Raw genomic sequence first — 26,397 nt, forward strand, 5'->3', positions numbered from 1 at the left:
GATGCAAGACTAGAATTGAAAAAACATTTTTGTTAACTGAAATAAATAAAAACTATAATTAAAAGAAAAAAAACGATAACTGACACTATTGTGTACTTACAAAACTAACTAAAACATAAAAATTATGGATAAAATTCCCTTCATTTTCATCTTTGTCAATGTCAGATAGACAAGAAATCGATTTCTTTCGTTTGAGCAATTTCAGCTGGTGGCACCATACGCCACTTCACGGCCTGTCACTTGTCGTTTAGAGTCGTCTTCTGGTCCCCACTCTACCTGGAAACATGGAAACTAAACTTGGGAGAAAGCAGCAGAGTCCTGTATGTGATTTCTTTGAATATGACGAGGAAGATAAAAGTTATGAAGAAACTAAAACTACACTAAAAACTAAGCATTTACAAAAAAAAGACTAATCAAAACTAGCAAACCTGCTCTAAAAACTAATTAAAACTAACTGAATTAAAGAAAAAAACAGTCAAAACTAAGTAAAACTAAACTATAATGAAAAATCCAAAACTATTATAACCTTGGTCTGTTGTTACCGCTTCCAGTGGTGCATAATAATTCATTTAATGCACATGAACACCTGTGCAAGCGCAGGTTTTAGTTATTACTAGTTGATATTGGACATATATATGCAGTTTTGATAAAGAAAAACTACTTTGAATAATTTCTTCTCTTGAGCTTATACAGAAAAAAAGAAGCAATTTACATTATCTAGTGGATTGATAGGATTAATGGATCGACAGTTTAGATTAGTAGATGTTTTGGTTGACAGTGGATGTTTGGGTCTTTACATAGGACAGATATAAAGTAAGGTTTCCGAGCCCAGTGCAAAATTATACTGGTTCCAAATACTGTTATGGAGAATTGGTATCATGTGTGCCCTAAAGCTCCCACACCAGTCAACCTCCGTACTGTATGTCATCTTAAGTCCATGCCTGGTATAAGTAGCCTTGACCCGGTATTAACCAGTTAAAACTGCTCAAATCTGTTTCAGTGTCAGTTCACACATGGAAGCCATTTCCAAGTAGTTGAACTTCAACTAAGTGCAAACAGCTAAAAAAGAAAATTCGCAGCTTGTCAAATGGTGCCAGTTTGTAGCCACCAAAAGGAAAAAACAAGATGGACTTTGGTTTCGACGTCTTTGTGCAAATCAGACCGAGCGCAAGAAGAAAATAAATAGAATGTGCTGACGACTAACTCAACAGCAACAATGACCGAGCAGCAGTACATTAAAAGGCGTGTAGGCATTTATGTTCTACGGTAGTTCCCATTGACCTAAGCACTATAGATGGATTTCCTCAGTGTCATGAGAGCAAAGGGAATAACGTTTTCCTCCTGGGGTTTCCTCTCAACTGACTTCACTTGAGACAACAACAAGAACAGAAATCCAGCTGGGCGCTAAACAAAGAGGAAAACGCAACAACAACCATGCGATCAGTTAGTCATGTGACTACAGTAGTCGTGACTGTGGTGGAAGAACTAAAATATATTAGTGAAGCACAAGCTCAAATATATCTTTAGTATAGAAAGCAGTCTTTGTGCAGTAAAATGGTGCCCGTCAGTGTTTATGTTGTATTTTATTGCTGTTGATGATAAAGCCTGAGCAACTCCATGTACTGTTTGGTAGTTTTATCTCCAGCAATGCATCATATTCTATAAGATCTTCATGTCTGTCCTGTAATAACTAGGTATCTATAAAAAGTTATGTTTTTGAGCTCAAAAAACAGCAGGTTGCAGTTTTATTCCAGCTAAGAAGTAGCATAACTGTCTCAACCCCTCAAAACAGCTATAGGTAGTATTTGATATGATTTAAAATGATCATTATAGTGTTTAGAATAAAAAAAAAATCTTTGAAATTATGCTAAAGATGCCAACATACTGGAATACTGAGATGTGACCTGACTCTAATACTGATAGTCTGTTGGATTAATGCGACCACTAGAGGGAGTAAAGTGGTGACAGTGAGAAAAGCCAGAAACACTAGTGGCTTTTCCATTGGACATCTGTGCAAAAACTTTACCGATATTTACTAAATGTTGAAAAAATAGAAGTGCGTAATGCTGGTTTTTCCATTAAATCACAAATGCGATGATTTGTTTATTTATTATCGCAAGATGACATGAGAAGTCATTCCATAAACATGGCGACGAACATAAATATCACATTGATTTAAAAGTATATTCATTATTATTATATATTACCTCTCTATCCCGTGCAAAATAAAAAAACAATTAGATTTCCTAGTGTCCACACATACCACACCATGTTTCTTTTAAAACTCTTCTTCTTTGCTTGTTCTAACATCTGTCAATGTCGTTTTCCTTTTTTTTTTTTTTTAGTCACGTGACTCTAGCTGCAGAAAAAAGGTCTTTCTATTGCAGTTTTGCGTGAAATACCATTTCGCTACACCCGAGAAATCACCTCATCAGCGCAAAAACTTTTCATCGAAAAATGCGAGTTTTGGCGAAATTGTCTTTTTTCCATTAGGCAAATTTGTATGTGCAAGTTACATTCGTGCAATTTGAGGGTCAATGGAACAGCATCTACTGTTGGTTTGTCCACTGGACACAGCTCTAAATGAAAAAAAAAAAAAAAGTGGGGGGGGGGGTGCTGTAATGGTAGCATTTTTTTTTCACGGGTGAGTTTGATTATAAGGCTTATGAAGGTATAAAGTTATGATGTGATGTTATTGTCTTTGCTAAGTTGCCATTACTTGATTTTTCGATTCCAAACAGATCTGCCTAAAAACAGAGCTAAGCTAACAGAGCTATAATGTAAACTATGAGCTGACGCAGCACGTAAAGATTGTGCGACAGCGTTATAATGATTAACTTAAAATAACTGAGTTTTTTATCTGAAGGAAGAAAACTTGATAATACCATAATACATAATACCAAATTTAGTAAGTGGCACTTTCTGTGGGTACATAGTGTTGACCTATTGGTGGTTTTGGTAGACATAGGTAGATTCTGGGGCACTACTTCCCCCCCACTGTTGAGAGTTTGGAATATCAATACTACACATGAATAAAACCCACTGCCAATCAACACATTTGAAGATCAAAGTTTCCCTTGGACAGAAAATTGTATCAGTAAAGTTACTAAAAGTCTAAAAAGTATAATATTTGCTTCCTGTATGTGGTGGAGTAGAAGTAAGGCTTCACAAAATGGAAGTACTCAAGTAACAGTATATTAAGTTTTCACTGAGGTCCAGAAGTTGCGTAGAACAACTTGGTAACATTTCACCTCTGGCAATGGGTCTGTTACTATAGAAACTGGTAAATATCAATAATTCACCAACAGCCTGAGGTGTTAGAGAGCCAATATGTGGGAGATAAAGTGCAGTTCTGCTCTTGGGGTCATAATGGGTAAGATGAGTAAAGGCTGATTTTGTGAAGTCATCATGGTTTGGGCGGCTACGCTTTAACTTCAGCTGCAAATGTAATAGTCACACTGAAGCGAGCAGGAATAACAATCAAGTGAAAACCATATTAGGACACCATCTGCTTGTCCAACTAGAACTTCCAAGAACAACTGGCATCAGGGGAAGGTTTTGGAAAGTGCGTCGTAAGTGAGTGATGTTTTGGAAGTCTCGAACGAGTGTGCCTAGTTAAAGCGCCGCTCCTGACACACATGATCCTGTTTAAGCCTCTGGAGCTCAGGTCGAAGCCAAGAACTTGTTTTGGAACCCGACTTCAAAACAAAAACGAGATGAAGGTATGGTAAACTCAGCTCCTCTGTTTTACTAGCGTTAAAAAGCAAACAGTATATATCTAGTGATGTCGCAAGGGTCAAGCCTCCGAGGCATAAGGGTGGGGTTTAGAAGGAACAGTATGCAAATGAGTAGGGGCATTGTAGATGAGGGGAAAGTCAAACCCAGGATTCTCACAAAGCACGGAATGAAAACTGCATTAAAAGTGAGTGAATAAATTGGTTGAGACTGAGCTTTGCCTTGTATTTCCCTTTGCAAAACCATTAACAGTTAGTCCAACTCCACAGTTTTTTTCAATCAGTGCACATTCTGGAACAAGTGTTCAGAGAACACAAACCTCCGCCAAGCACCCCGAATGGTGTGCATGTGTGGATCGACTATTTCTTTTTAAATTAAATAGTTTCAAGGTTGTTCCATACAGGCAGAAAAATTGAGGTCAAACATGGTAATACATTTTTATAGGTTTTAAATTTTTAGAGTTATAGTTTGATTGAATTAAAAGATTTGAACTATAGGTCTTCAGTACAGGGGGTCTGTAGTTTGTTTTTAATTATTTATTTTATTTATTTATAGAATTTTAATTTTAAGAGAAGATGATATTTCACGAATTGCATTTTTCATGATTTTTTTGAAAATGGTGCATAAAAAAATAAAAGTCAACAGAGCGTAACGGAAGAAAAATGGAGCGGAACAATATTTCGTACAGAATTGAAGCTTGGTACCAGTCATGTGTATGTCAAATTATATTAAATTGATTAATATTAATCAATATTTGTTGAGTTCTAATTTTAAATATGCGGTAAATGGGATTTTCAGTGTTAAATGTAAATGTCCACAGAGTCCACATTCCACAGTGGATGTGGACAATTTTGTGCCAGATACAAGATATTGTTCTAAGCTGGATCAAATTGGAGGATAATCTGAGTCGTTTTGAATTTTTGATGAATTTTGGAAAATTGCTCAATGATGAGAGATAGGAAAATTGTAGATGTTGTGACCTTGCTGTGACCTTGAACTTTGTCCTACTTGGCCCAAAATTTAATGGGTTGGTCCCAGGGCCTAGGCCTATCTGTGGGGAAGATTTGGGAAAGATGGGTGGAAGAGTTTTCCCCTAAAGTTGCTAACAAACAAACACACAAAGCAAAGTGATCACAATACCTCCTGGAGGAGGTAATAAAGGTGAATATTTCCACTGCAGGACTGTCATTCTCCTCTCTAGTATCAGGGCGGTGTCACCATTTCCCCCTCACTACGCAAAAGAACCGGCACCTCTGAGATGCAACTACAAGCAGAGAATGGCAAGTTTTGACAAAGAAGCACATCTTTCATTTGTGCCGATTTCTTTTGTTGTTTGTATTTAGTCGTTTTAAATACCGCAGCATTTTCCCTCAGGCACACACGTTCCACGAAATCAACTTCTCTCCCAGCATTATTTTGCAAAGACAGTGTCACACCAACGCCCAAGATGAGTGTGATTCGATTGAAGAACTAGCCAAATGACCTAGAGCGTTTTTACCCTTATCCCAGAATGACAGTACTGCCAGACATGTCTCCTGTAGCGCCACTAACAAAGTGAATTTGATTTATTGCAGATTTTCACAGTTTATTTACTTAATTATATTATTTCTGAACCACTACTTTGTGGGCTTTAACACTAAAACAGATTAAAAGGACCTTAACATAATGGTGTAGGTTACATTAACACTTCTTATGAACTTTTTTCTTTTTTAACTTTTTTAACTCCTTTTTGCAAATAAAACAAGATTTTAATGAAGTCATGTTCAGTTGTCAGTTAATAAAATATATGCATTTGCTCTCTCCTTTCTCTGTGGATTTAAAACTTAAGATAGTATGTTTTTATCAATTATTTTTTTGTGTCCTTTGTGTCCCTTTTTTTAAACCTTAGGAATGATAGATTCTTAAATGGACATTAACTTCTTAATGCAAACCTTGTTTAACCTCTCCATTCTCACCAGATCCCTGATGATCCAGTCACTATTTTGTAAAGTTTCTACAATAAAACCTTTGTCAATATATGCATGCAATACCTTATTAGAAAGCTTATATTCTCTACAGTTGAGTCACTATGTTTATATTTGCAATATTCCTAAGCACCAAAAGATAATTAGTGAAAGAATTACCCACTTAGTGATCAAAGTTAATGGGTAGTTCAGAAATTCTGTATTTTAGCCACATGGTAAAATAAGACATTTTCTAGAATTAGAGGTTACTACCTTTCAAATCAGGTGTCAATGATTAATTTTGGCCTTTGACAAAATTTAACACAAATTAAGTGGCAAGGAACAGGTTAACCACAGTAACTACAGGTCACAGTATGTTAGGAACATAATTAATATGTCAGTGTATTCTTCAGATAATGTGATTACGTCGTTGAATGGACAGACAGACAGATGACAAAATGATTAATATACAAAAAATTAGAGGTTGGCCAATAATAAATTTTTGACAGCCAATATTATACCAATAGTTTAGAATGCAGAAAAGCCAATAGACAATAATAGGTGGATACCATCCTTGCCATTCTATAATTATGGAGGTCTGAAATAAAAAAAAAAAATGCTGAAGTGAACATCTCAAAGTAATACATACCTAAAAAAAAAGTGGTGTCAGGCACAACAAACCCCGCCCCTCGCACATATGTCGCCCATTATAAGTAAATGGGATGATTTTAAAAATTCATAAAAATCTGAACTTTATCCTACTGTTCCCAAAATGTAATGAGATCCATTCTGGCAATCTATAAAGTCAATTTGGTATGAATTCAGCCAATACTTTTGCTGCTACAGACATGTGAAATTTTGGCCATCATAAGTAAATGGGGAACATTTTTAAATATTTTTAAATTAATAAAAAATTGAAACTTTGACCTACTTTTCCCAAAATGTAATGTCACCTATTCTGGGTCACTGATAATCTATAAACTAAATTTGGTATAAATTCAACCAATAAATTTGCTGCCAGAGTGTTAAACAAACAAACAAACTGAACCAAAAACAATACCCCTGGCCTCCCCTTTGGGGGGCGGGGTAATAAACAAACTGAACCACTGATCATCAAACTCTAAGTAGGTAATAAATAATTGTGTCAAAGAGCATCTACACTAAACTTTAAAAAAAAATCTAGATGGGAGTGATTTTAACTACTAAGCTATTATTTTAAGTCAGTATTTCCAGTTTGGAAGCATAGTATTAGCACTGCATCAACCTCTGCTAAAACTGATTTGTTTGTATGACATGTTAATTATTGTTTCAAACCGATTAATCATGCACTAGTTCATTGTTATTATTTTTATTATGCTGACTTGACATGCGTGACAGATTATTATGAGCCTGTTAAATGTGCCATGAATTGTTTATTGATGACAAATAACGTCTAAGCTGCAGATTCACGTGTATGCTTCCTGTTTGATTTTTTGTAAAGAAAGTTTTCCAAAGAAGCATGAGCGACATGGATCAGGAGCAGAACGGAGCTTCAGGTACAGGGTCCATGTCTTCATTCTACACACCTGTTTCTAAGGATTTTACCTTGTGCTGCCACTGATTATGCGCACAACACCTCTGTAAACATCACCTTTAACATTAACACGACTGACATTTATAAGCTTCGGTAGATTGTGGTGTTCCCCGTACAGTATTCGCCTGTAAACTAGGAATGCCAGTAAAAAGTCCATTACAGGCAGTGAGGTTTACACGCCTACAGAGTGGGGTAACTCGGGTAAGCAACTCATCAGAACATCAAATAGTTGTCATACCTTTGCTTTGGCAGAACAGTTGGCACACTGAAAACCTATAGCCTCCTTTCATTTATCAGCGCAGTAAAAATAAGGCTAAGTCTATATAACTGGGACATGTTAAAACACGTTCAGGCTTAGAAGGCGAGGCCTGATCACAAGCCCAAGGACAACAGGTGCACACGGCAAACTTTGTACACTTGTGTTGTGAAGCATAAACACCTGAAATTCTAAAGCAGAAAATTATCACCTTTACACAAGTATATTTTTACCAACGCTTTTCTGTAAAATGTACAGCTTTTACACTCCTGTCAAACCTGATGCATTTATTTAGATTTTTCGTAAATGGTTGGCATAGTTTCAACTATTTTAGTTCATTAGTTTGTTTTATAATTTCAGTTTCCAATCCAGTCCAATCCAACTTTATTTATAAAGCACTTTAAAACAACCACAGTGGACCAAAGTGCTGTACAGAAGACTAAAAGCACAATTAAAATTAATAAAAGCATTAAAAAACATTAAAATCAAATAAAAATAGATAAATAAAAGTTAAAATATAAAGACAGAACTAAAAAGTCAACATTGCATGACTGTTAAAGGCCAAGAAGAACAGGTTCATTTTAACTGGGTTTCATCTCAGTTAATTTGAGAAATGCTTTTTCTTTCTGCTTAAAATACGACTAAGTTCAGTTTTAGAGCAGGTATGTTTTGTATTACGAAGAAAGCCTTGGTTTATGGAAGCTGATTGAGATCAAATGAAAACTAAATACAATAAAGTTCCATATTGTGCAAAGTCATTTTATTTTTGTGCACAGGTGCATAAGGCAAACTTTGCACACATTTGTTGTGAAGCACAAACACCTGAAATTCTAAAGCAGGAAATTATAACCTTTAAATGAGTGTAAACTTACCAACGCCCCTGCAAACATGTACAGCTGATGGTGAAACCTACATAGTCTTTTTACACACCTGTCAAACCTGATATATTTATTTTAGTTGATCATAAATGGTTAGTATAGTTTCAACACTTCCATTAGTTTTTTATTCCAGTAGTTTGGTTTTTGATTTCAGTTTCATCTCAGTTACTTTTTGAAATGCTAATTTTCGTAAGTTTACTTTTGGAGTCAGTATTTTATGCATTAGGAAAGCCTTGGTTTATAGAAGCTAATCTAGATAGGACGAAATTATGCATGACATGAAATACAATAAGGTCTAGCATTGTGCATGTGCAGTCATTTGATTCTCATGCACAGATAAACTTTGCATGTAATTGTTGTGAAGCATGAATACGGAAATTATCACCTTTAAACCGCCTCTGTAAAAACCTACTGCCGATTGTAAAACCTACAGGTGTTTTTACACTCCAGTCAAACCTGATCCATTCCTTTTATTTTCCCCGAGATGGTTAGTATAGCTCCATTAGTTTTTTAACTTTCAACTGAGTCTTTCAGTTTGGTTTTGGTATTATCATCGTAGTTAATTTCAGCATAGCTTTAATTTTTAATTTTCTTTACACCTAAAATAAGTCTTCCAGTGTAGTTGTAGTGCTTGTGTATCAGGTATTATGAGGAAAACCTTGGTTTGTGGAAGCTGATTCAGAATGTATGACATGAAAAACTGTAGGTCCATTGTTTCTAAAGGTCTTATATTGTGCAAACCCATTTTCTATTTATACTGAAAGAAATGAAAAAAAAGCAAGTTTTGCCTGTAATTCACTTTCTTTTTAGTTTGTGTTGCATTGCTCATTGTAGCTTTATTTCATTTTTACATTTTTGGCTAACAAAAATACTTTTCACAACTAGCTTAATCTTACTTTTCATCTGCTTTAATAGCCCTGATCTGAAGATCTGCCCACTTCCAGTATCTATGTTGGATTACATTATGCAGCTATGCGTGTAAAAAAGCATCAGCACTCAGCCAGCAAAGAATAAAAAAGGAAGTGCTTAAGCAACGGCAAAGTAAGCATCAAAACTAAGAATAGCATGACTGGCAACTAATCAGAGTGAGCAGCAAATATTTATTAGGAAACAGAGGCTTACGAGATGCCCTTTCTGAGGTGAAGACACGTGGAAGAGAGAAGGAAGATCGGTGCCAAATTATGAGCAGATTGATGCCATATGGGCAACTTTTATTTTGACACCGCGAAGCGTTTGACATAGTTCTTCATTAGGGCAGTGGGTGAAGCTAAAATAAAAGTTACACGTGAGTCGAATGACCCAGAGAAGTAAATGTGAGATGGAAATAGCATCCTTTAGATATGAGAATGATATCTATTTAAATACTGGTTTCTATACATGTCATTTGCTATGCAGATTTCAGCAGAAGTACTGGCCACGTGCCCCAACTTCTACAGAGTGAAGTTTGCAAGACAGGCTTTCCACAGAAGGACCTATAAATAACAACGGTGCGGTAGTAAAAGTAGGGAATGTAAGCCAGTGCCAGCATGTATAAGTTAAATTTCACTTTCATAAACTGTACCGGCTGCTAGACATAAACATGAAAAAAAAAAAAAAAAAAAAGGTTGATAATAAAAGCTGTTTCAAAACAGTCTGTAACACAAAGTCCTGGTTATTATTATGAATTTGCAATAGAGATTTACAGGTTTATGATTAAACTAAAGCAAATGCAGTGAATTAAGTAGGTGTGTACAGTTCCTCAGAGGCTGGTGATGGTGTGTCAGCTGTATATTTCTCTAAAACAGTTTCATTTCCTGTCGCTCAGATATGGTTTTGTGTGCTTCCCTTTTCATTTTTGTCAAAGGCACCAGAGTATTATTCACATCTTATGAAGGAACTCATTCTGTACCAGCTCTTCTTGCGGTTCACAAAGCACACAAGCAAAGAAGTGGGTCTGCATACACTGCAGCGCTTGCTTATCAATACAAATTTCCAACGATAAATCTACTGTGCGAATTAATCTGACAAACAGGGACCGAGTAGAAAGAGGGACAATGCTGCACTGCAAACTAGGCCTTACACAGGTTGTTATGCAAGCCTGTGTATAAAGTTACATGCACACACTTGTCAGTCTTTGCGATGCATTTACAAGATGAAGGAAATAAAGTCGGAAGGTTATGAGTATTTCTTCCATCTATAAAAGGGCCACATTATCATTTTATGTGTATTTCTGACTAGCCTATATCATGATACCATCTTGAAAACTCGCAATGTTTAAGCATCATTAGAATAAAACAAAGCTGCAAGCAACTTGAGCAATGGGACAGGTTGTAAACAAACACATTATATACAGGGAAGTGAAAATAAATGTTATTTCGCCAATGGGACTGCAAAGCTGCTTCCTGATTCAGCTTTAATCATCCCATCAGCCTAAAATTTAACAAAGGACGTCTTTGTTTATACTTTACACACTTAATATTTTAGATTAGATGACTGGGTTAAACTGGATACTTGTTTACAGTCATTAATGGCCTGACTTCTTGTGATGCTCACCCTGTTTAGGAGAAAATTACAGAGGTCCTGTTGAGACGACTATTGGCCAATCCTTAGTTTGCTGCCAGCCTTTGTTTCCAAACTCAATCCATGCACGCGGGAGGAAGCAAGCTCGCTGCTACTGAACACTGCACACAAATGGTTGCACTCTTGCAGGCCGTTCGAGCCCAAACCAATATGGTACTGTACCTATCACTGTGTGGCTTTGAATCCCTTAATCTGCTGCCAGACTGGAAGGCCTGGTAGAAAGCCTTGGAAGGGTTCCTGTGTCAACCGCAATCAGGGACAGAGAGAGACAGAGACAAGGAAGAGTTGAAACAATGAACGTACACTATGCTTCGCCATCTCACATGTGTTACCCACAAATGTGTCCTCACACAACTTTTGCTCGTCTTTGTGCAACAGCTCGGCTCCCGGCCTTCAATAAAATAAAGCATATGGAACATTTAAATAAAGGAGAGAAAAGAGGGAAGGGAGTGGGAGTCTGACAGCAGGAATGCATTTCAAAAGGTGGGGACAGCTTCGTAAACTTAAAGAGGCTCCCCTAAGGCCATTCACATACAGTATGCAGCCTATCACTCATGCTTGATTTCCCCAGAAGAAAACAAAGTCGAACTACTTTTCAGCTCAAAGTAGAAACCTGTGTTTTCATGTCTTAACGAGGGGTCAGCCCATTACTGGCCAAGCCGATTATTGGACGATACGCATAATTTTTATGATTATCTGTATTGTTGATTTTACTAAGTATGTGGTAAAATAAATTAATTCAATATAAATGCATTCCTACAGCTGCCTCTCCCTGTCTGTCATCACACAGCTTTCTACAATCCGGTTGGGCAAACTGGAACAACACAGAAAGGGCTTTACTTGATTCTTTCTGATAATGTTATGAAACTTCTGGGAACTATTTAGCTCCTTTACTTTATGTCCTGAGTTGCAAATTGTGTTATTGTAAATTTGGACGAGCGTGTTCATGTTAAGTGCTTGAACATGTTGTTTTTGTCTCCTTTATTACCATTTATACTCACCCATTTTGGTTGACCTTGTTGTTTATTGAGATAAAACTGGTTCCTTCACAGATGAGATATAAATGCACTATCAACTTAGTGAACGTTGTTTTAACATTATCCACCGTGCTTGTGTTGATAAAACTTTCTGGGTACAAGTAGTACACTGTGTACTGTGACATGGGATGTATGTCGGGAAGGGGAAAGGAAATCCCCACTCTGACACCAACACACACACACACACACACACACACTCTGATTTTATCCTTTACTAGCTCGTGCCTTTCAAAACTAACTACTTCCCTTCCACATTCACATAAATGCACATGCACACTGACGCCAACATATGCACATGTACACAACTACTCACAAGAAGTGGTGGCCAACATATACAGAGCTATACACACACACACACACAAAGCACAAGGGAATGAGGAGTTGATTTACAGCATGTGTGTGAATATAATAAAGCAGCCAAAGCGCTTTTCCTAGAAATCTCTGGCACAAACTTGCTCCCTCTCGTTACCTCATGACTAAACACTCTCACAAACCCCCTCCTATGCCTCTGCTTAATTTTACTTTGAGGGCAACAGCAAAAAAGGGGGAAAAAAAAAAAAAAAAGAAAACACACACATACACCTCCACAGAAAAGCTCTCTCTGACAGCTCAGAGGTCAGAGGCAGCTATTGGCTGATGACCTGCAGTCCAGAAACCTCTCCGTGAATGAGGTCTGAACTGGAAGAGTCATCGCTCCCTGTTTTCAAGTAGCAAACACTTGGCTCTGAAAGGCTGCCTTTGTAAAACTAAAATGTAACATGTCAATATCCCCAATATGAAAGCCGCTCTTTGTAAAACCGACTCAAACTAGTCAGTGTGCGGAGCAGTGGTGAAAGCGCCATCTGCCCCATAAACCCAAAGTACGGAGAGTGAGAAGGACAAAAAGGCACATCACGTGGAACCAACCAAACTGATAGCCAGTAAAAGAAATAAACACCATGCTTAAAGTGCTGCTTGGGTGTCAAATAAAATAAGTGTTCTGCTGCTCTTTAGTTTGGTGGAATGGTGGTGAAATCTGGGACTCAGAGATAAGATTAATTTTAAAACCCTGTAATACATCATTGTAAAAATATCTATGCGTTTCAGCCTTTCTTTATAGCCTGAATCCACATAGGAGCAAACTCCTTTTGTTTTCTTGAACCACATTTTCTTTTTCTTTTTTTTTTTTCAGAGCACAGAACCTGATACTAAAACACTGGTTACACATGCTCGGGCCTTGCTGCATGCTGCCCCAGAGCAAATGGATGACTTGGAAGCAGACGAAAATAACCTTTTGGTGCATTCTTGCTGGTTGATGTCACACATCTAGCTTGAGCATGACGCATGGTTTTTCCTTGAGTATGCCTGTGCTGCACAGCAGTAGCCACACCAAAGGTTCACTTTCACGGTGCTGAACCTCTTAATAACCCTGCAAACTCATTGAACACGTGAAAGCCCACAATGAGCCTTCAGTAAGGAGCACATGTTGGTGGTGAGATCGCTTTTGGGAAGTGAAGGAGCTAGAGCAAACAGCAAACAATGATCAATAAGGAAAAAATATACTTGTTTGTTTTTTTGTGCTTCATAGCTCTGATACCACTGTTTTGCTCTAATCTCTTGAGACCCATCAATGCATTTTAATCCTCTGATTTGTCCTAAAAATCACTGTCCACTGCACAGAATATTCCATAAAAAAAATTTAAAATGTATCTGAAAAACCTGTTGCATTATGCCATTTTCAATTAAGACACTTATTTAATGCAAAAAAACCCATGGGTCTAAGGAGGATATACCACTAGGGACCATTTCCAGTTCGCCAAAGCAGGACTGGGAGTCATTCGACAGGTAGAGTCGGAGGCTGGAGGAGTGCAGGGGGGTGGTGGGAAAGATTAAGAGGAGGTGTTGAAAGCTCTCAGTGTTGCTGCTCCTAAGACTCCAGGATCTCGGCCCCATCCATCCATCTGCCACACAGCAGAAGTAGGTCAAAACTATTTAGATTTCAGCTGCCCTATGGGAATTTCTTTCAGCAGGTTTGGGTTGTAAATGAGAAAGACTGAGTACGAGGAGGGACTGGTGCCACTGTAGATTACAGAATGAAGGTTGGAGGAGAGTCAAATATGCCCAGAACATAAACGACGGTCCAGAAATACAGGAAAAGTCTGAAGAATGGCGTCATTATGTTTGTAAACACACTAATATTCCAGTATTATTCAGAATGTGACTTGATAGGGGTCATGTAAACACCATATTCCATCTGGATCTGAGATATTTTTGCAAACATCTTTTCGGTAGCATTTTCTGGATTAACTATTAGAATACGTGTCAACTGTTTCATCTCCGGTCTACAGTTTTCCTTCGTTTCACAATAGTGTATTTCACATGGCGCCATCCCATGAAAGTATGACTTCACATGCACAACATTAACTTTATGAACGAAGATTGGGCAATCTAGTGTCTGAGTCAAAGTTTCGATGAACAGTTATTTGGTCATCTATAATTTTCATGCAATACGTGAGGTTTGTCAGTAGAAAAAATGCTGGATCCTTAGTCAAAGCAAGTTCAGACCCATTACCTCCAACTGTGTGGTAAATGGTTTACATGAGAGAGAGAAGCGGAATGTCAGTATATTCCCTAAAATATTAATATTTAGCTATAATCAGACATGAATATTACACATCTTATTGTATTATTTTTCACTTTGAGCCACAGTGTCTGTTAAAATAAGTGTCATATGAAGGACTCCACCAACACTAAAAAATTAATTTCCAACCCTGCTGTAGTGTTAAAACATCAAAGTGAGGTTAGCGAGAGAAAATAAACTGAAACTACACTGAAGTCCCATATCTGACATTATTGCTATTTTCAATCCCACTTTCAGCTCTGCATGATTCCTTTGCCGGTGATTCGAATGTTCAGTCACAGAACTGGTTATAACAGGACAACTGAAACAAGAACTTGTCTTTTTCTGGCATTTATTTCAAGCTGTTATGTAAATGAGAAGGAGGAGGAATTGAGAATGTGTGACTCAATTTACACTTTAAAAAATGTTATAAAAAAGGTCATGAACAAATATAAAAACAATGTCTGATTAAATGCTAGGGAAATTTTGTTTCTGCTTCCTTTTCCATTGTCTGTAGATAAGTATTTAACTAGTTTCATGGTTGCTTTAACCTGCAGAGCTGCTTGCATTAATATCTGTAAAAGGTAGGTGTAATAAGTTATAGCATCAACCTACACTTTCAGTCAATGCTGTCATATTTTTCCCATGTAATTTAGTGTTTTCTATTTGGATAATTGCCAGAGAAATTTCAATAGACCTAAATAAACTAACTTAACCCTTGTGTGGTGTTCAGATTTTTGTTCTTCAGTCAGTGCTCGTGGGTGTGGTGGACCAACTGCATTTGTGGGTTTTTAATTCAACATAATCAAACCATTTTATGCTGAAATACTCAACAGATGTTTACTTCATCCAAATTACAAGCAACATGAAAAACATATATGTTTAATATTTGCCTTTGCTAGATCACATTTATGAATTAAAATGCTACTCGTTTTTATTTATTTAGTTTTTTGGGTTTTTTTTAAAAAATGTAATATGATTAAAATATGAGGGGAAAAAATTCATTGAAAAATATCAAAATTGTTTTTCTTTTAATAAAACATGAAAACGGGCCCCACAGACCCAAACACAATACAAGGTTTAACTGAACTTAATTGAAGATTGCCAATTTATCCCCAAATGTCAGAACAAATCAACGCTTCAAAGACTTCAACTGCTTATTTGAAGACACATTTTCTTTTCTTTCTTTTGTGATTTTCATCATTTATATAAAAATATGTTCATATCATGGCCTCCATCAGGTCTCTTCATTTCTTTTCTCACATCTCCTTAAAAGCCGTTCGCACAGAGAAGCCAAAAAGTGAGCCTCCACATCACTAAATGTACCACTTTACAAAAACAAGATAGCAGGCGTATTCTCAGCTGAGCTTATCTACACTGGGGTACAGAACATCCCCGGGTAAAAACCTGAGCTCAAAGTAGTCATTTGTGTATTGGACTGAGTTTGTGACATCCTTGTACTTGTCAGAACAATGGAAGGCCTCCATACCTGGGGTGGAGGTGATGATTGAAGCAAAGCCTACAGAAGAACAGTGTCACTCAAAGCAAAAGAACAGAACAATGTGCTTCTTCAGAAAATAGCCGAGAGGAGGAGGGGTTAAAAGAGACCGAACAACCTGACTAGTGCACACAAAAACCCATCAAAAACAGTTAGAGGTTAAAAAGTTCATGTCAGTTGAGGAAAATTACATATACTGTTGCTGAATGCAGTTGTACTTAACTTTGGGTTTCTGCAGGTTTCAACAGGTTGTATTTAAGACCTTTAAAGATCATTGTAAGACCATCATGAATGCAATGTAAGTCCTAGTTCTTAGTGTTGACTGAATCTCACCTGGGCCATACTTTGGAGATGCTAATACAGAACAATAATGAGATATGACAGGTGTTTTGCTGGTGGCTTTTTACAGGCCTTAATGTTTTATTTTTTCTCATGCCACTCTTAAGTCTTGACACCTTAAGTTCTTAATTTGACCACTTTCTTACGTAACATTCATCATTCTTGACATCTGTTACTTAAAATAGACTTCGACCCAGCGCTTAATGTCATCTTCATTGAATTTATAGCTACCAAATTACACACTATATGGAAAAAAGAATTCCGACATGTTGAATTCAGTTGTTTCTTTTTTAACAGGTCTGGGCTACACAACAATAATAATGACTAATGTCATAATATAGTTTTATATTGGGATAAATATCATTGCATTGGTTAGATGTGTTTCAATTGTTACCTTTGCTTTGAACATACCTCAGGAAGGTCTTAACTTAATTCCTCTCAACATTGCTTTTGATTTTTTTTCCCAATGACTATGATTTTAGATTTATTAAATATTTTTCATGCTCTAGGCTGGAATAATAATTTAGTACCACAACCAACCATCGACTTTCTTCACATCTCACTTAGGATGAAAAATCTCCCATTAAATTTTAAGGAAATTTTGATGTTTATATCTCAAAGCAGCATGAACAGGACATCTACGAGCTGTAGCCATGATGTGTCCCAAGGTTACAATAGTTTTTAATTTTTCATTATAGTTTAGTTTAATTTAGTTTTGACTTTTGTTCTCCAATTCAGTTGGTTTTCATTAGTTTTTAGAGCAGGTTTACTAGTTTTTTTTATTAGTTTTAATTTTTTTTTCCTAAATGCTTAGTTTTAGTTAATTTTTAGTATTAGTTTTAGATTTTTCACATCTTTTATCTTCCTCGCCGTTGTATTCCAAAAAATCCCATACGGGACTCTGCTGCTTTCTCCCAACTTTAGTGTCCATGTAGCAAGGTAGAGTGGAGATGAGAAGCTGACTCTAAACGACAAGTGACGAGAAGTGACGGACCGTGAAGTGCCGTATGGTGCCGCCAGCTAAAATTGCTCGAGCGAAATAAATCGATTTCATATCAATGCGACATTGACAAAGATAAAAACAAAAGGAATTTTATCCAGAATTTTGATAAGTTTTAGTTACTTTTGTAAGTACACATTACAGTTTCAGTTAGTTATCTTTTTTTTCTTTTAATTATAGCTTTTATTTATTTCAGTTAACGAAAATGTTTTGCAATTTCAGTTTTCATCATTTTGTTAATAAAGATAACATAATAATAATCTTGATGTGTGCCAGTATTTTTGTTGATATAAACATCAATATTTCCTTAAAATGTAATGGGAGTTTTCTCCCTGTTAGAAAAGAAACGCCTGAATTCAACATGTCCAAATACTTTTGTCTGTCTAGTGTATGACAGCAATGTAAAATTAAACAATTTACTGTTTTAATGTGTTACTAATCAAAAACTAGCTACTTCTCCAAGAGGAGAGGCAACATTTACTCGTACACGTTGCTTGCTGTGATAAATTATGACCAGGCTGCACAGTCTGAAGTATCGATTATTGGTTCCAGAGGTTGGAAATAACAAAGAACAAAAACTCCATTAATGTAAGTAGACTTTCAGTAACAGTATTTCACTTGAGTATTAATTTTTCTCAAGTGTTTAGTTTCAAATTTAGCACATGTTTGTACTTCCTCCTCTTTACATTTTCATAACAGGCTCATTATTTTGTTTTCAATGCATTCAAGGAGGATTATCAATTATTTTTTATTTTGCATCACAGTGCACCTTCCCAGCACAGGAAAGACAACCTGTTGGTGAGTAGGGCAGTGTGCATATCACACATCTAATGACCTCAAAAACTGGAAGAACTCATTCAGTAGCTTTGCAAAAGGAAAAAAGAGCCAGTAGAAATATGGAAATTTTTGGCTCTTTCTTATGTAATACATCACAGAGCTTGTACTCACTTGTACTCTGTACTTCTTTACAACTAGATTAAAGAATGTGTTACAGAATTTTTGCCATCTATGCATGTCGACTTCCTTTTCGAGCTTTTCTGCAGCGTGATCAATCAAAAGCACATGTAAGAGTGAAACTAAAGTTAATCTAAATAAGGAGAAGCGATGTTATTTTCACAATATCATCATTTTAAGACCTGTCAAAAGGGTATTTAAGACATTTCTCACTGAGATTGGATAAAAGACCCACAGAAACCCTCTCCTAAATGTGGTGCTGTGTGACTCGAAAGCTAAAATGTTTGGAGTCTTCGTGGTCGAGTCCAACAAAAATGTCTCTACCTTTAGGTCTGTAAGGCACTCAGGATAAAAATGTGCCCACCAAATGTCATATGATATGACCAGAGAGCCCCAGTACGGAAACGGGGAGTGAGCTAAAGAATATTAAATGAATAGGGGGTGGAGAGCAGTGTGAGAGAGTCTGACTGAAAACAGGATACAGCAGTAAAGCAAAGGTCACAGAGGAGAGGGAATGCTGTCCGTGTGTCATATAAACCCACAGCCACAGAGAATGAATAAGAGCTGCAAAGATCCAGGCTGAAGTAGTCTAAAAGTAAGGCCATACAATGCAACTTTCCTCAGCGAGCGGTCCCCACCCCCAACATGGATAATTGTGTGCACACATACACGAACACACACACTGAGTCAACCCGTCCCCTTTCAATGACACACCCCTCTTCCACCCACACTGACGCAGCCTCTCAATTCATAGTAACTGCTGCACTACACTGAAAACCTGGACAGCCCTCTCATACCTCCCGGAGTCAAATTTTACATAAGCTCCCATTATGTGAGGACAATAAACCATACACCCCCCCGCCCCCCATGCATGAGCTCAATTACGCACAGACTACAGATGCAGCACATTTATGTAAATTACACAGCAAAAAACAAGAAGCAACTCCTCCATTGTGAGTAAAACAAAGACGTTATGACAATGTTATTTAAGGCTTTAGTTGTTGTAACCATCTGGGAAACATTAGAGCGAGCAAATTCTGAGCATGAGAGCAACATCTTCGATCTCTAAGTCTGTATCTCCACTGTTGTGCTTTAATTACTTGCAGAGAAAAGTACAGGGTGGAGGAAGATAGGGACAAACACGAGGGCCTACGGATTGGCTGAGAGTTCTTCCAGGTTGTGCAAGATGTTTAAAGTCTAAAACTTTCTTAAACCCACTGTCCGCAGAGTCTGCATGAGTGGGTACATGTGGAGGAAAAAAAAAAAAAAAAAACGACCTAAAAATAGTGGGGGTTTTTTTTTTTTTTTTACAGGAAAATGTGTTGGATTTATTAAAAAAAAAAAAAAAAAAGGTGGTTTTGGTTAGTGCTACTATATGAGGACAGCAGCGTGAAAAATGAGCGGTGCAAGGGAAATTTTGAAATTAACCAATAAAGTAAAGAGAAGAGGGGGGTGGTTGTATTAAGCATACCTCAAATGCCTGCTCTAGTGAGGCACAACAGGTTTCACTCTGCAGCTTCCTCTGCCTCTTTTGAGCATACCACAGTTGCTGCTGCAGAGGAATGTCATTCAGCACATCAAATGTACACAAACAACTGTCATGCCTCGTCTGTCAGTCAATCAGTAAATACTAGGTACAAAGCAAGGACTCCACTGATGCTGCAAAAAAAAAAAAAAAAAAGCCCCATAAAAAAAAAAAGCCCATCGAACAGCATTCCCACTGCACAACATAATGGGTGGTTAAATCCTACCAAAGGCCTTGGGATAAAATTAAATGTACAGTAATTTCGCCTAAAGCTTGTGCTGTAAAAGAACAGATCTACGACGTGACAACGAGCACACATGGTGGACACGCCCCACTGACAGGTCGCTTATCGGTAGAACAGGGGCACAGTGGAAAGACTACTGCTCAGTGTTTGATAGGGTTCTGCTGTCGTAAGAGACCCCCCCCTCTTATCAGCCTGGGAGCTGGTTCTTCTCGCAAGCAATACATACATAGGTACTCCAAACACACATTGTTTGAAGTCAGCAGGAATGTCATGGAGTTAAGTAACGCCCTCATTGACACAACTACCATGCCAGTGTGTATAAAATAATTTGGCAAGTTCGGAGCTTTCAACACGTGACATTTCAGGCATTATAAGATGCTTAGAAGTCCATTATGGATACAATTAAAGACATATTTCCTGTCTTCTCACAATGGGGCCACGCTTGACTCTGATTTTCTAAAAGTGAAAACAAATAATCCTGGGTGATGCAAATTTGCCTGTGGCTTTTCACACAGTTTGTTTTTACATCCAAAGATCCTAATTTGAGTGCTCCCTTACACAAGGTACAACAGGCTTCAAATAAGCACTAATTCCAAACCTGTCATAATAAGGCATTTCATTTCGAGGCATTTTAGGCCTAAAATTTTAATCACTAGACTTCCGCAGAAACCACATTTGGCATTACAAATCACCTACATACAAATTAAAGTTTAAGTGAGCATTTCATACTCAGAAACACTGAAATATTCTGCTAAAGCGCTCAAAGCAAAATACTGTACTTCTGCGTCTGTACTTCTCTGTTCTGCAGTTTGCACAGCTAGTCTGGTCTACATCCTGGCATATTTGTGAGACTGTAAGTGAAAGCCACTGAGCGATTTCAGGCACTGTATCATTTCCGCTCATGCCTGCTGTCTACTACAAGAAAACCAAGTGCTAAAACTCTGGAATGGAGACAACAATTACTTGTGGAAAGGAAGTTAAAGTCACGACACATAATAACTATCAACTGAAGAATAATAATATGATTCCTGAGCTTCGTGTACACTATTATAAACACACTTTTCAGTTAACTGGCAGAAAAGTGTTCTGTGTTCCATCTCACTGTGAGAGAAACTTTTCCTTACCACAGTGAAGTTAAAGCTAAATGCTAAAGAACAATGAGACCTATATAAGAAAACACTGACCCACTTCAATTAATCATCGTGATGTTTTCTATAGTTGATGTCTGTTTATATATACATACGTCCCCACACACACACACACACACACACACACACACACACAAACACACAGTCTGCTCAATCTAAACGATCATCAACAACTTATTACCTCCAGTACAAAGCTAGCCAAAGCAGTTCAATCCATTGTAAACATTTTCCTGAGGGGAGCCTGAGAGGGATGTGAGTGGAAAGCATGATATCACATATGTGGCAATGTCACTATGTTTGTATTAGAACGCCTTTCCTCGCCCATTTACTAAGTGGCCACAGTAGCAGAGCTTTGATGTCTGGAGCCAAGGCCATCACCTCGGACACTGTCCTGTAGGAGGATAGCTAAAGTGGCAGGAAAAAGAGGTTAAAGGCATCTGTTTAAAAAAAAAAAAAAAAAAAAAAAAAAAGAGCACTTTTGTATACACAAGACAAATACACACATGGAATCCCAGTATGACAGGAGCTCTGTGTGTTTAACAAGTTGTTGCCTGTGTAGTGGAAGCCATGGGTGTTCTCCTTAAATAAGCTGTACTCCACTTACTTTTTTAAGCTCTAATGAGGAATAATAAATATTATATTTCCTTCCTGTGTGCTACTCACGCTGCTCTCTCCCCACCGCCCCCCTAAACGAAGGGAAAACCATGTTGTTCCTCTGACAAGCTAAAAGATCAGCACTTATTGTGTTCGCTGTGGCAACTTTTTGCACAAATTTTAAACTTCTCGTAATCACAGCAAACTGTGAAACATTCAGTGAATCGTAGCTGTTGCGAAATGTTTAAATGCTCCCACTTCATGATAACTTAGAGCATTTAATATGTTGATGGACACTAAACTGACAGCCCAACAGGGGTGTACAGGCAAATATATGGCTCTTCTGAATGTACAATGAGTTCACGTGTCTCTTTTCTCTAATGTGATGTATGTGTAAACAATGCAACTTGAGTAGCAGCATAGCTAGCAGCTGGCAGATGAAGAACTGCTTATAAAACCAAAACAGCTGCTACTGACTTAGGCTTTGAGAAGTCAACAAAGGTAGTAAATGTAGGAGAAAGGTGACCAGGATGGGGAGGGTGTTTTGGTTGTTTTTTTTTTCACCCAAGACGTAGTGCCATTGGCAGTGGCAGAGAACATGGGTTTCAAAATGCTGATGCAGACTGTGCATCTGTAATGTGACATGCCAAGCCACAAATATTTTTCCAATCCGGTCATTTCCCGCTTTAATGCAGAGTGTCACCAGAAGATTGAAGACAAATGTATGACTTATTGTCAGAATGATTGGAAAGCACACATAAAAAAAAAAAACAGCCAATTACCACTCTCTATTTGAATTATCAAACAAATCTACATGTTAACCATCACCTTAACAAAATAATAATAAATAATAATCTATAGTTGAAATTGTATTATCATAAATGTAATATTATGCAAATGGAGTAACCTATTAGTTGTTTCTTGTCTCTGTACTCTGCAGAACCTTTCACAATAGAGAAGAAAGATCACAATTCAAGTCATGATTGTGATTAAAAACACAATGACATGATCTTTTGGCAAGCTGCATAACACCTGTTACAACAAACTTCTCCCCAGTTGTGCAACTTTGGAAATAATTATTAGACCACCTGTGATTTTCTGCAGAAATTTGATGCAACAACCCTTCAACATGACATTTTGCTATTCTTGTAACATTGGTATTTGCTTTTTTGTTTTATTAAGTCACTTATATGGTACTGGTTGCTTAGAGAATAAGGTTTTTCAATTAATTTTTTGCTTTTTTCTGATGTAATCTATTCAAATAAGGCTTTTCCTACACTAAATTTGTAAAACAAACTTCTCATTTGTTTCTTGACACATTTACACAGAAGAACATCCTACAGGGTTACATGTCATGTTTCTGACAAATGTTGATAAATTGTCTGTGAGTGATTATGAAACACTGTGTGCTATAGACATTTAAAACCTGTTACCTGTCCTCATCCCCGTCGACGGGTATGTGAATTCCAAACAGGCTGTTGACTGTCGGAGTGGCGAGCTGCAGGCTCTCAGGCATGAAGGGCTTCACCGGCTCTTTACCAGATACAACAGGAGACTGTGCGTTGATTAGACCCTCTGATTTTCTTCCACTGGCGCCCTCCACCTGTCCAATTCCAGCTGCTGGGAGGCCCTGCACTCCCAAAACCGCTGGAATCTTGCTGTGGGAAAACTGACCTGGAGGCAAACTGGAGGTTGTCACATTTGGCATGGCTGCACTGGAGGCACTGGGCACAGCAGCGGGCACAGTGGTTGCCACACTGGAGCTCGCTGCAATGGCAGGCACATTTTGTACACTGGAGGATGCAGAGTGGAGGCCGTGCGGTTGAGGCTGTCCAGCAGTGGTAGTATACTGACTCGTGCTTTGTTGCTGTAAAGTGGATCCTCCAACCAGTATGGAACCAGCAACACTCCCTCCTGTCTGCTGCTGTAACAGGGCTGGAGGTGGCTGTCCAGTAGGCAGAGGTACCCCTCCTGCTCCAGCAACATCTCCAACCTGACTTGGCACAGAAACACCACCAGAGGCTGGAGGCATGACTGACGAGGGTCCTTGTCCAGATAGCGGAAGGGACTGGCCGGTGGAAAGCCCTGGCTGCTGCTGATAGTACTCTGTCTGGTTCTGGAGCAGACCAGATGGCTGGCCGGTCAGGTGATGGCCCATAGGAAGCTGCTGTTGCTGTGCAGGGTAACCAACTGGCTGGGAGGAAGAAGGGGGCATGATGGGAGACTTCTGCAATTGCACCCCGGGCTGAGGGAGGCCATTTTGTCCGACAGGCAGCACATTCTGGGGTGCAGCGGGCTGGAGACCTACCACTGTCGGCTGCTGAGCTGGGACAGGTGTGGGCTTACTGCTGGAGAAAGCGCTCTGCGTGGCTGACCCACTAACACCCTGCTGCCGGGCACTGTAGTTTGGATGGTGGAGCTGCTGCTGCGGTGGTAGTGTCTCCACAGAAATAATTCGGGCTGAAGACAGTGGAGCATCCGCCACAGAGCTCAAGCCCTGACCTGAGTGTGTTGCCGGGGCAACCACAGACCCTCCAGTATGCCCGAGCCCACTGTCTCTATCTGCATTAGGGTCCACTGTTGCAGCGGCATGCCTAATGCTATCTGCAGACTTAGATCCATCAGAGTCTTTCTCATAAAACTCTGTACATGTCCACCTGCCTCTTCGAAATGGTTCTCCAGTACCATGATCGAGTTTGATGACCCTGAAGCGTGAGGTGCAGCTCACCGTGGAGGTGGCAGGAGGAGGAGCAGGGCTGGATGTGGTGGCTGACACACTGGCTGGCTGCTGCTGCACTGCTCCAGGCTGAGTGATGATGGTCAGACCAGCTGGAACGCCAACCCCCGGCGGCTGCTGACTACCTTGACTTGAGCTCGATACTCCCACTTTTCTGAATTCCCCAATAGGGTTGCTTATCGCAGGCAACTGACCGGCTTGAGGTATGTGTACTGGTGCCATAACACTGCTGGCCTCTGGCTCTCCAACATTATTCAGGGCTTCTTCTGATGAACTCCTGTCACACGCTGGCTCGTACTCGGCCCGTGACATATCGTATATTTCTGAAGATACATCTTCAGTTCGTGACTCGTCTGGGTCGTCCAGGCTCTCCGTGTCGTCCGTGGCACCTATCGCCGCCACCTGGGCCTGTGTCACACTAGTGATCTGGAAACAGCTCTTTTTCTTGGCCGGCATTTTCGACATACTGACAGCCTGATTCCGAGTCTAGTATGGCTATGTGTATTCTCCGTTGAAAGAGACGAGCTGGTTGCAGCTTCTCAAGAGGTTAAATCATATTAAACAGCACACTTTCATTTATTTGACGTTACCAGCTAACTGTAATCGAGATGAATCTGCGCCATCCCTCTTCCTCTCTCGGCTTTCTGTTGAGTTTCAGGAGCTCATAACCAAACGTCGTCTTGTCCAGCAATGTGGCTAACACTCTTCTAACGCCGGACCGGTACGATGAATAATCCAGCTTTCGGTCAGTCCGGACCGGCCTGCTAATGTCCCGGTTGTCCAGTTGTCAAACGGCCGTTGTCGCAGAGTGTGTTGCCCAGCTGCAGAAGCTACTTTAGGCTGAGGAGGGCCCGCAGCCCTCCACTCACTGGGCTAGCTAGCAAGTCAAGCCAACTGCTGCTGCACACTCCCCCTACGTCGGTACAAGTATGTGAGACATCTTCTCGAAAGCGGTCTTCTGTGTCCTCTCACTTCACGGAATTAAAGTCATTCGGCGGCGACACTTACTTTTCAGCTATCCGTGAACGAGAGAGAAGTCGTGGTGAAATTTCACGCTTTTAAACAAACGAGGATATAAACAGCGCCTACAGTTACCTCCCTCACTCAGTCACTCTTGACAAGATGGCTATGTTGTATGCAACCGCGCTGCATCGTGGGTAGGCTGAGTGCGCAAGGATGATTACGTAAAAGGCGTTTGAGAATCGCCCTTTCATAATGCCTTCAAGACCGTCGGAGAATTTAGCTTTAGTTCACAAATTACAAAATCACGTTGAATTTGAGTTTGGCCCATCTGATTAATCCTCCTGAGACCCAACAATGCATTTTTTGTCCTCTGTAGGGGATAAAAGTTTGGCAGTTTTACTCAAAAATGCAATCGAGGCAATTATTTAATGTAAAAAAAGACAAAACTCTTACTCTCCTGGTTCTCAGGAGTATAAAAGCTTGAATATACTGTCTATAGGTCAATGTTTTGAATCCCAAACTGACTGAGTAGCAATGATTAAATTCTAATAGATTATTCATAATGTCTTCAAGACCGTTGGAGAATTTAGCTTTAGTTCACAAATTACAAAATCACACTGAATTTAAGTTTGGCCCATCTGATTAATCCTCCTGAGACCCAACAATACATTTTTTTTCCTCTGTAGGGGATAAAAGTTTCACAGTTTTACTAAAAAATGCAATCGAGGCAATTATTTAATGTAAAAACAGACAAAACTCTTACTCTCCTGGGACTCAGGAGTATAAAAGCTTGAAAATACTGTATATCGGTCTAT

At 38.8% G+C, this 26,397-nt stretch overlaps 1 protein-coding gene across 2 annotated transcripts in view; it reads right to left on the reverse strand.

Moving 5' to 3' along the window:
- The window catches only part of LOC115436838 (TSC22 domain family protein 2-like), a 36,328-nt gene extending 10,591 nt beyond the window's left edge, over positions 1–25,737 (reverse strand). Inside the window, exons 1-2 of one of the 2 annotated variants that reach the window (XM_030159797.1) lie at positions 23,316–25,737; positions 11,107–11,181 (exon numbers count right to left, since the gene is read on the reverse strand). In XM_030159797.1, the coding sequence (XP_030015657.1) occupies positions 11,107–11,181; positions 23,316–25,084 (1,844 nt within the window). In that variant the 5' untranslated portion in view covers positions 25,085–25,737. The remainder of the gene's footprint in view (positions 1–11,106; positions 11,182–23,315) is intronic. The other variant, XM_030159798.1, reaches the window with a different exon arrangement.
- Positions 25,738–26,397: the final 660 nt, after the last annotated feature.

Source organism: Sphaeramia orbicularis, chromosome 17 (genome assembly GCF_902148855.1).
Source record: "Sphaeramia orbicularis chromosome 17, fSphaOr1.1, whole genome shotgun sequence".
Classification (NCBI taxonomy): Eukaryota; Metazoa; Chordata; class Actinopteri; order Kurtiformes; family Apogonidae; genus Sphaeramia; species Sphaeramia orbicularis.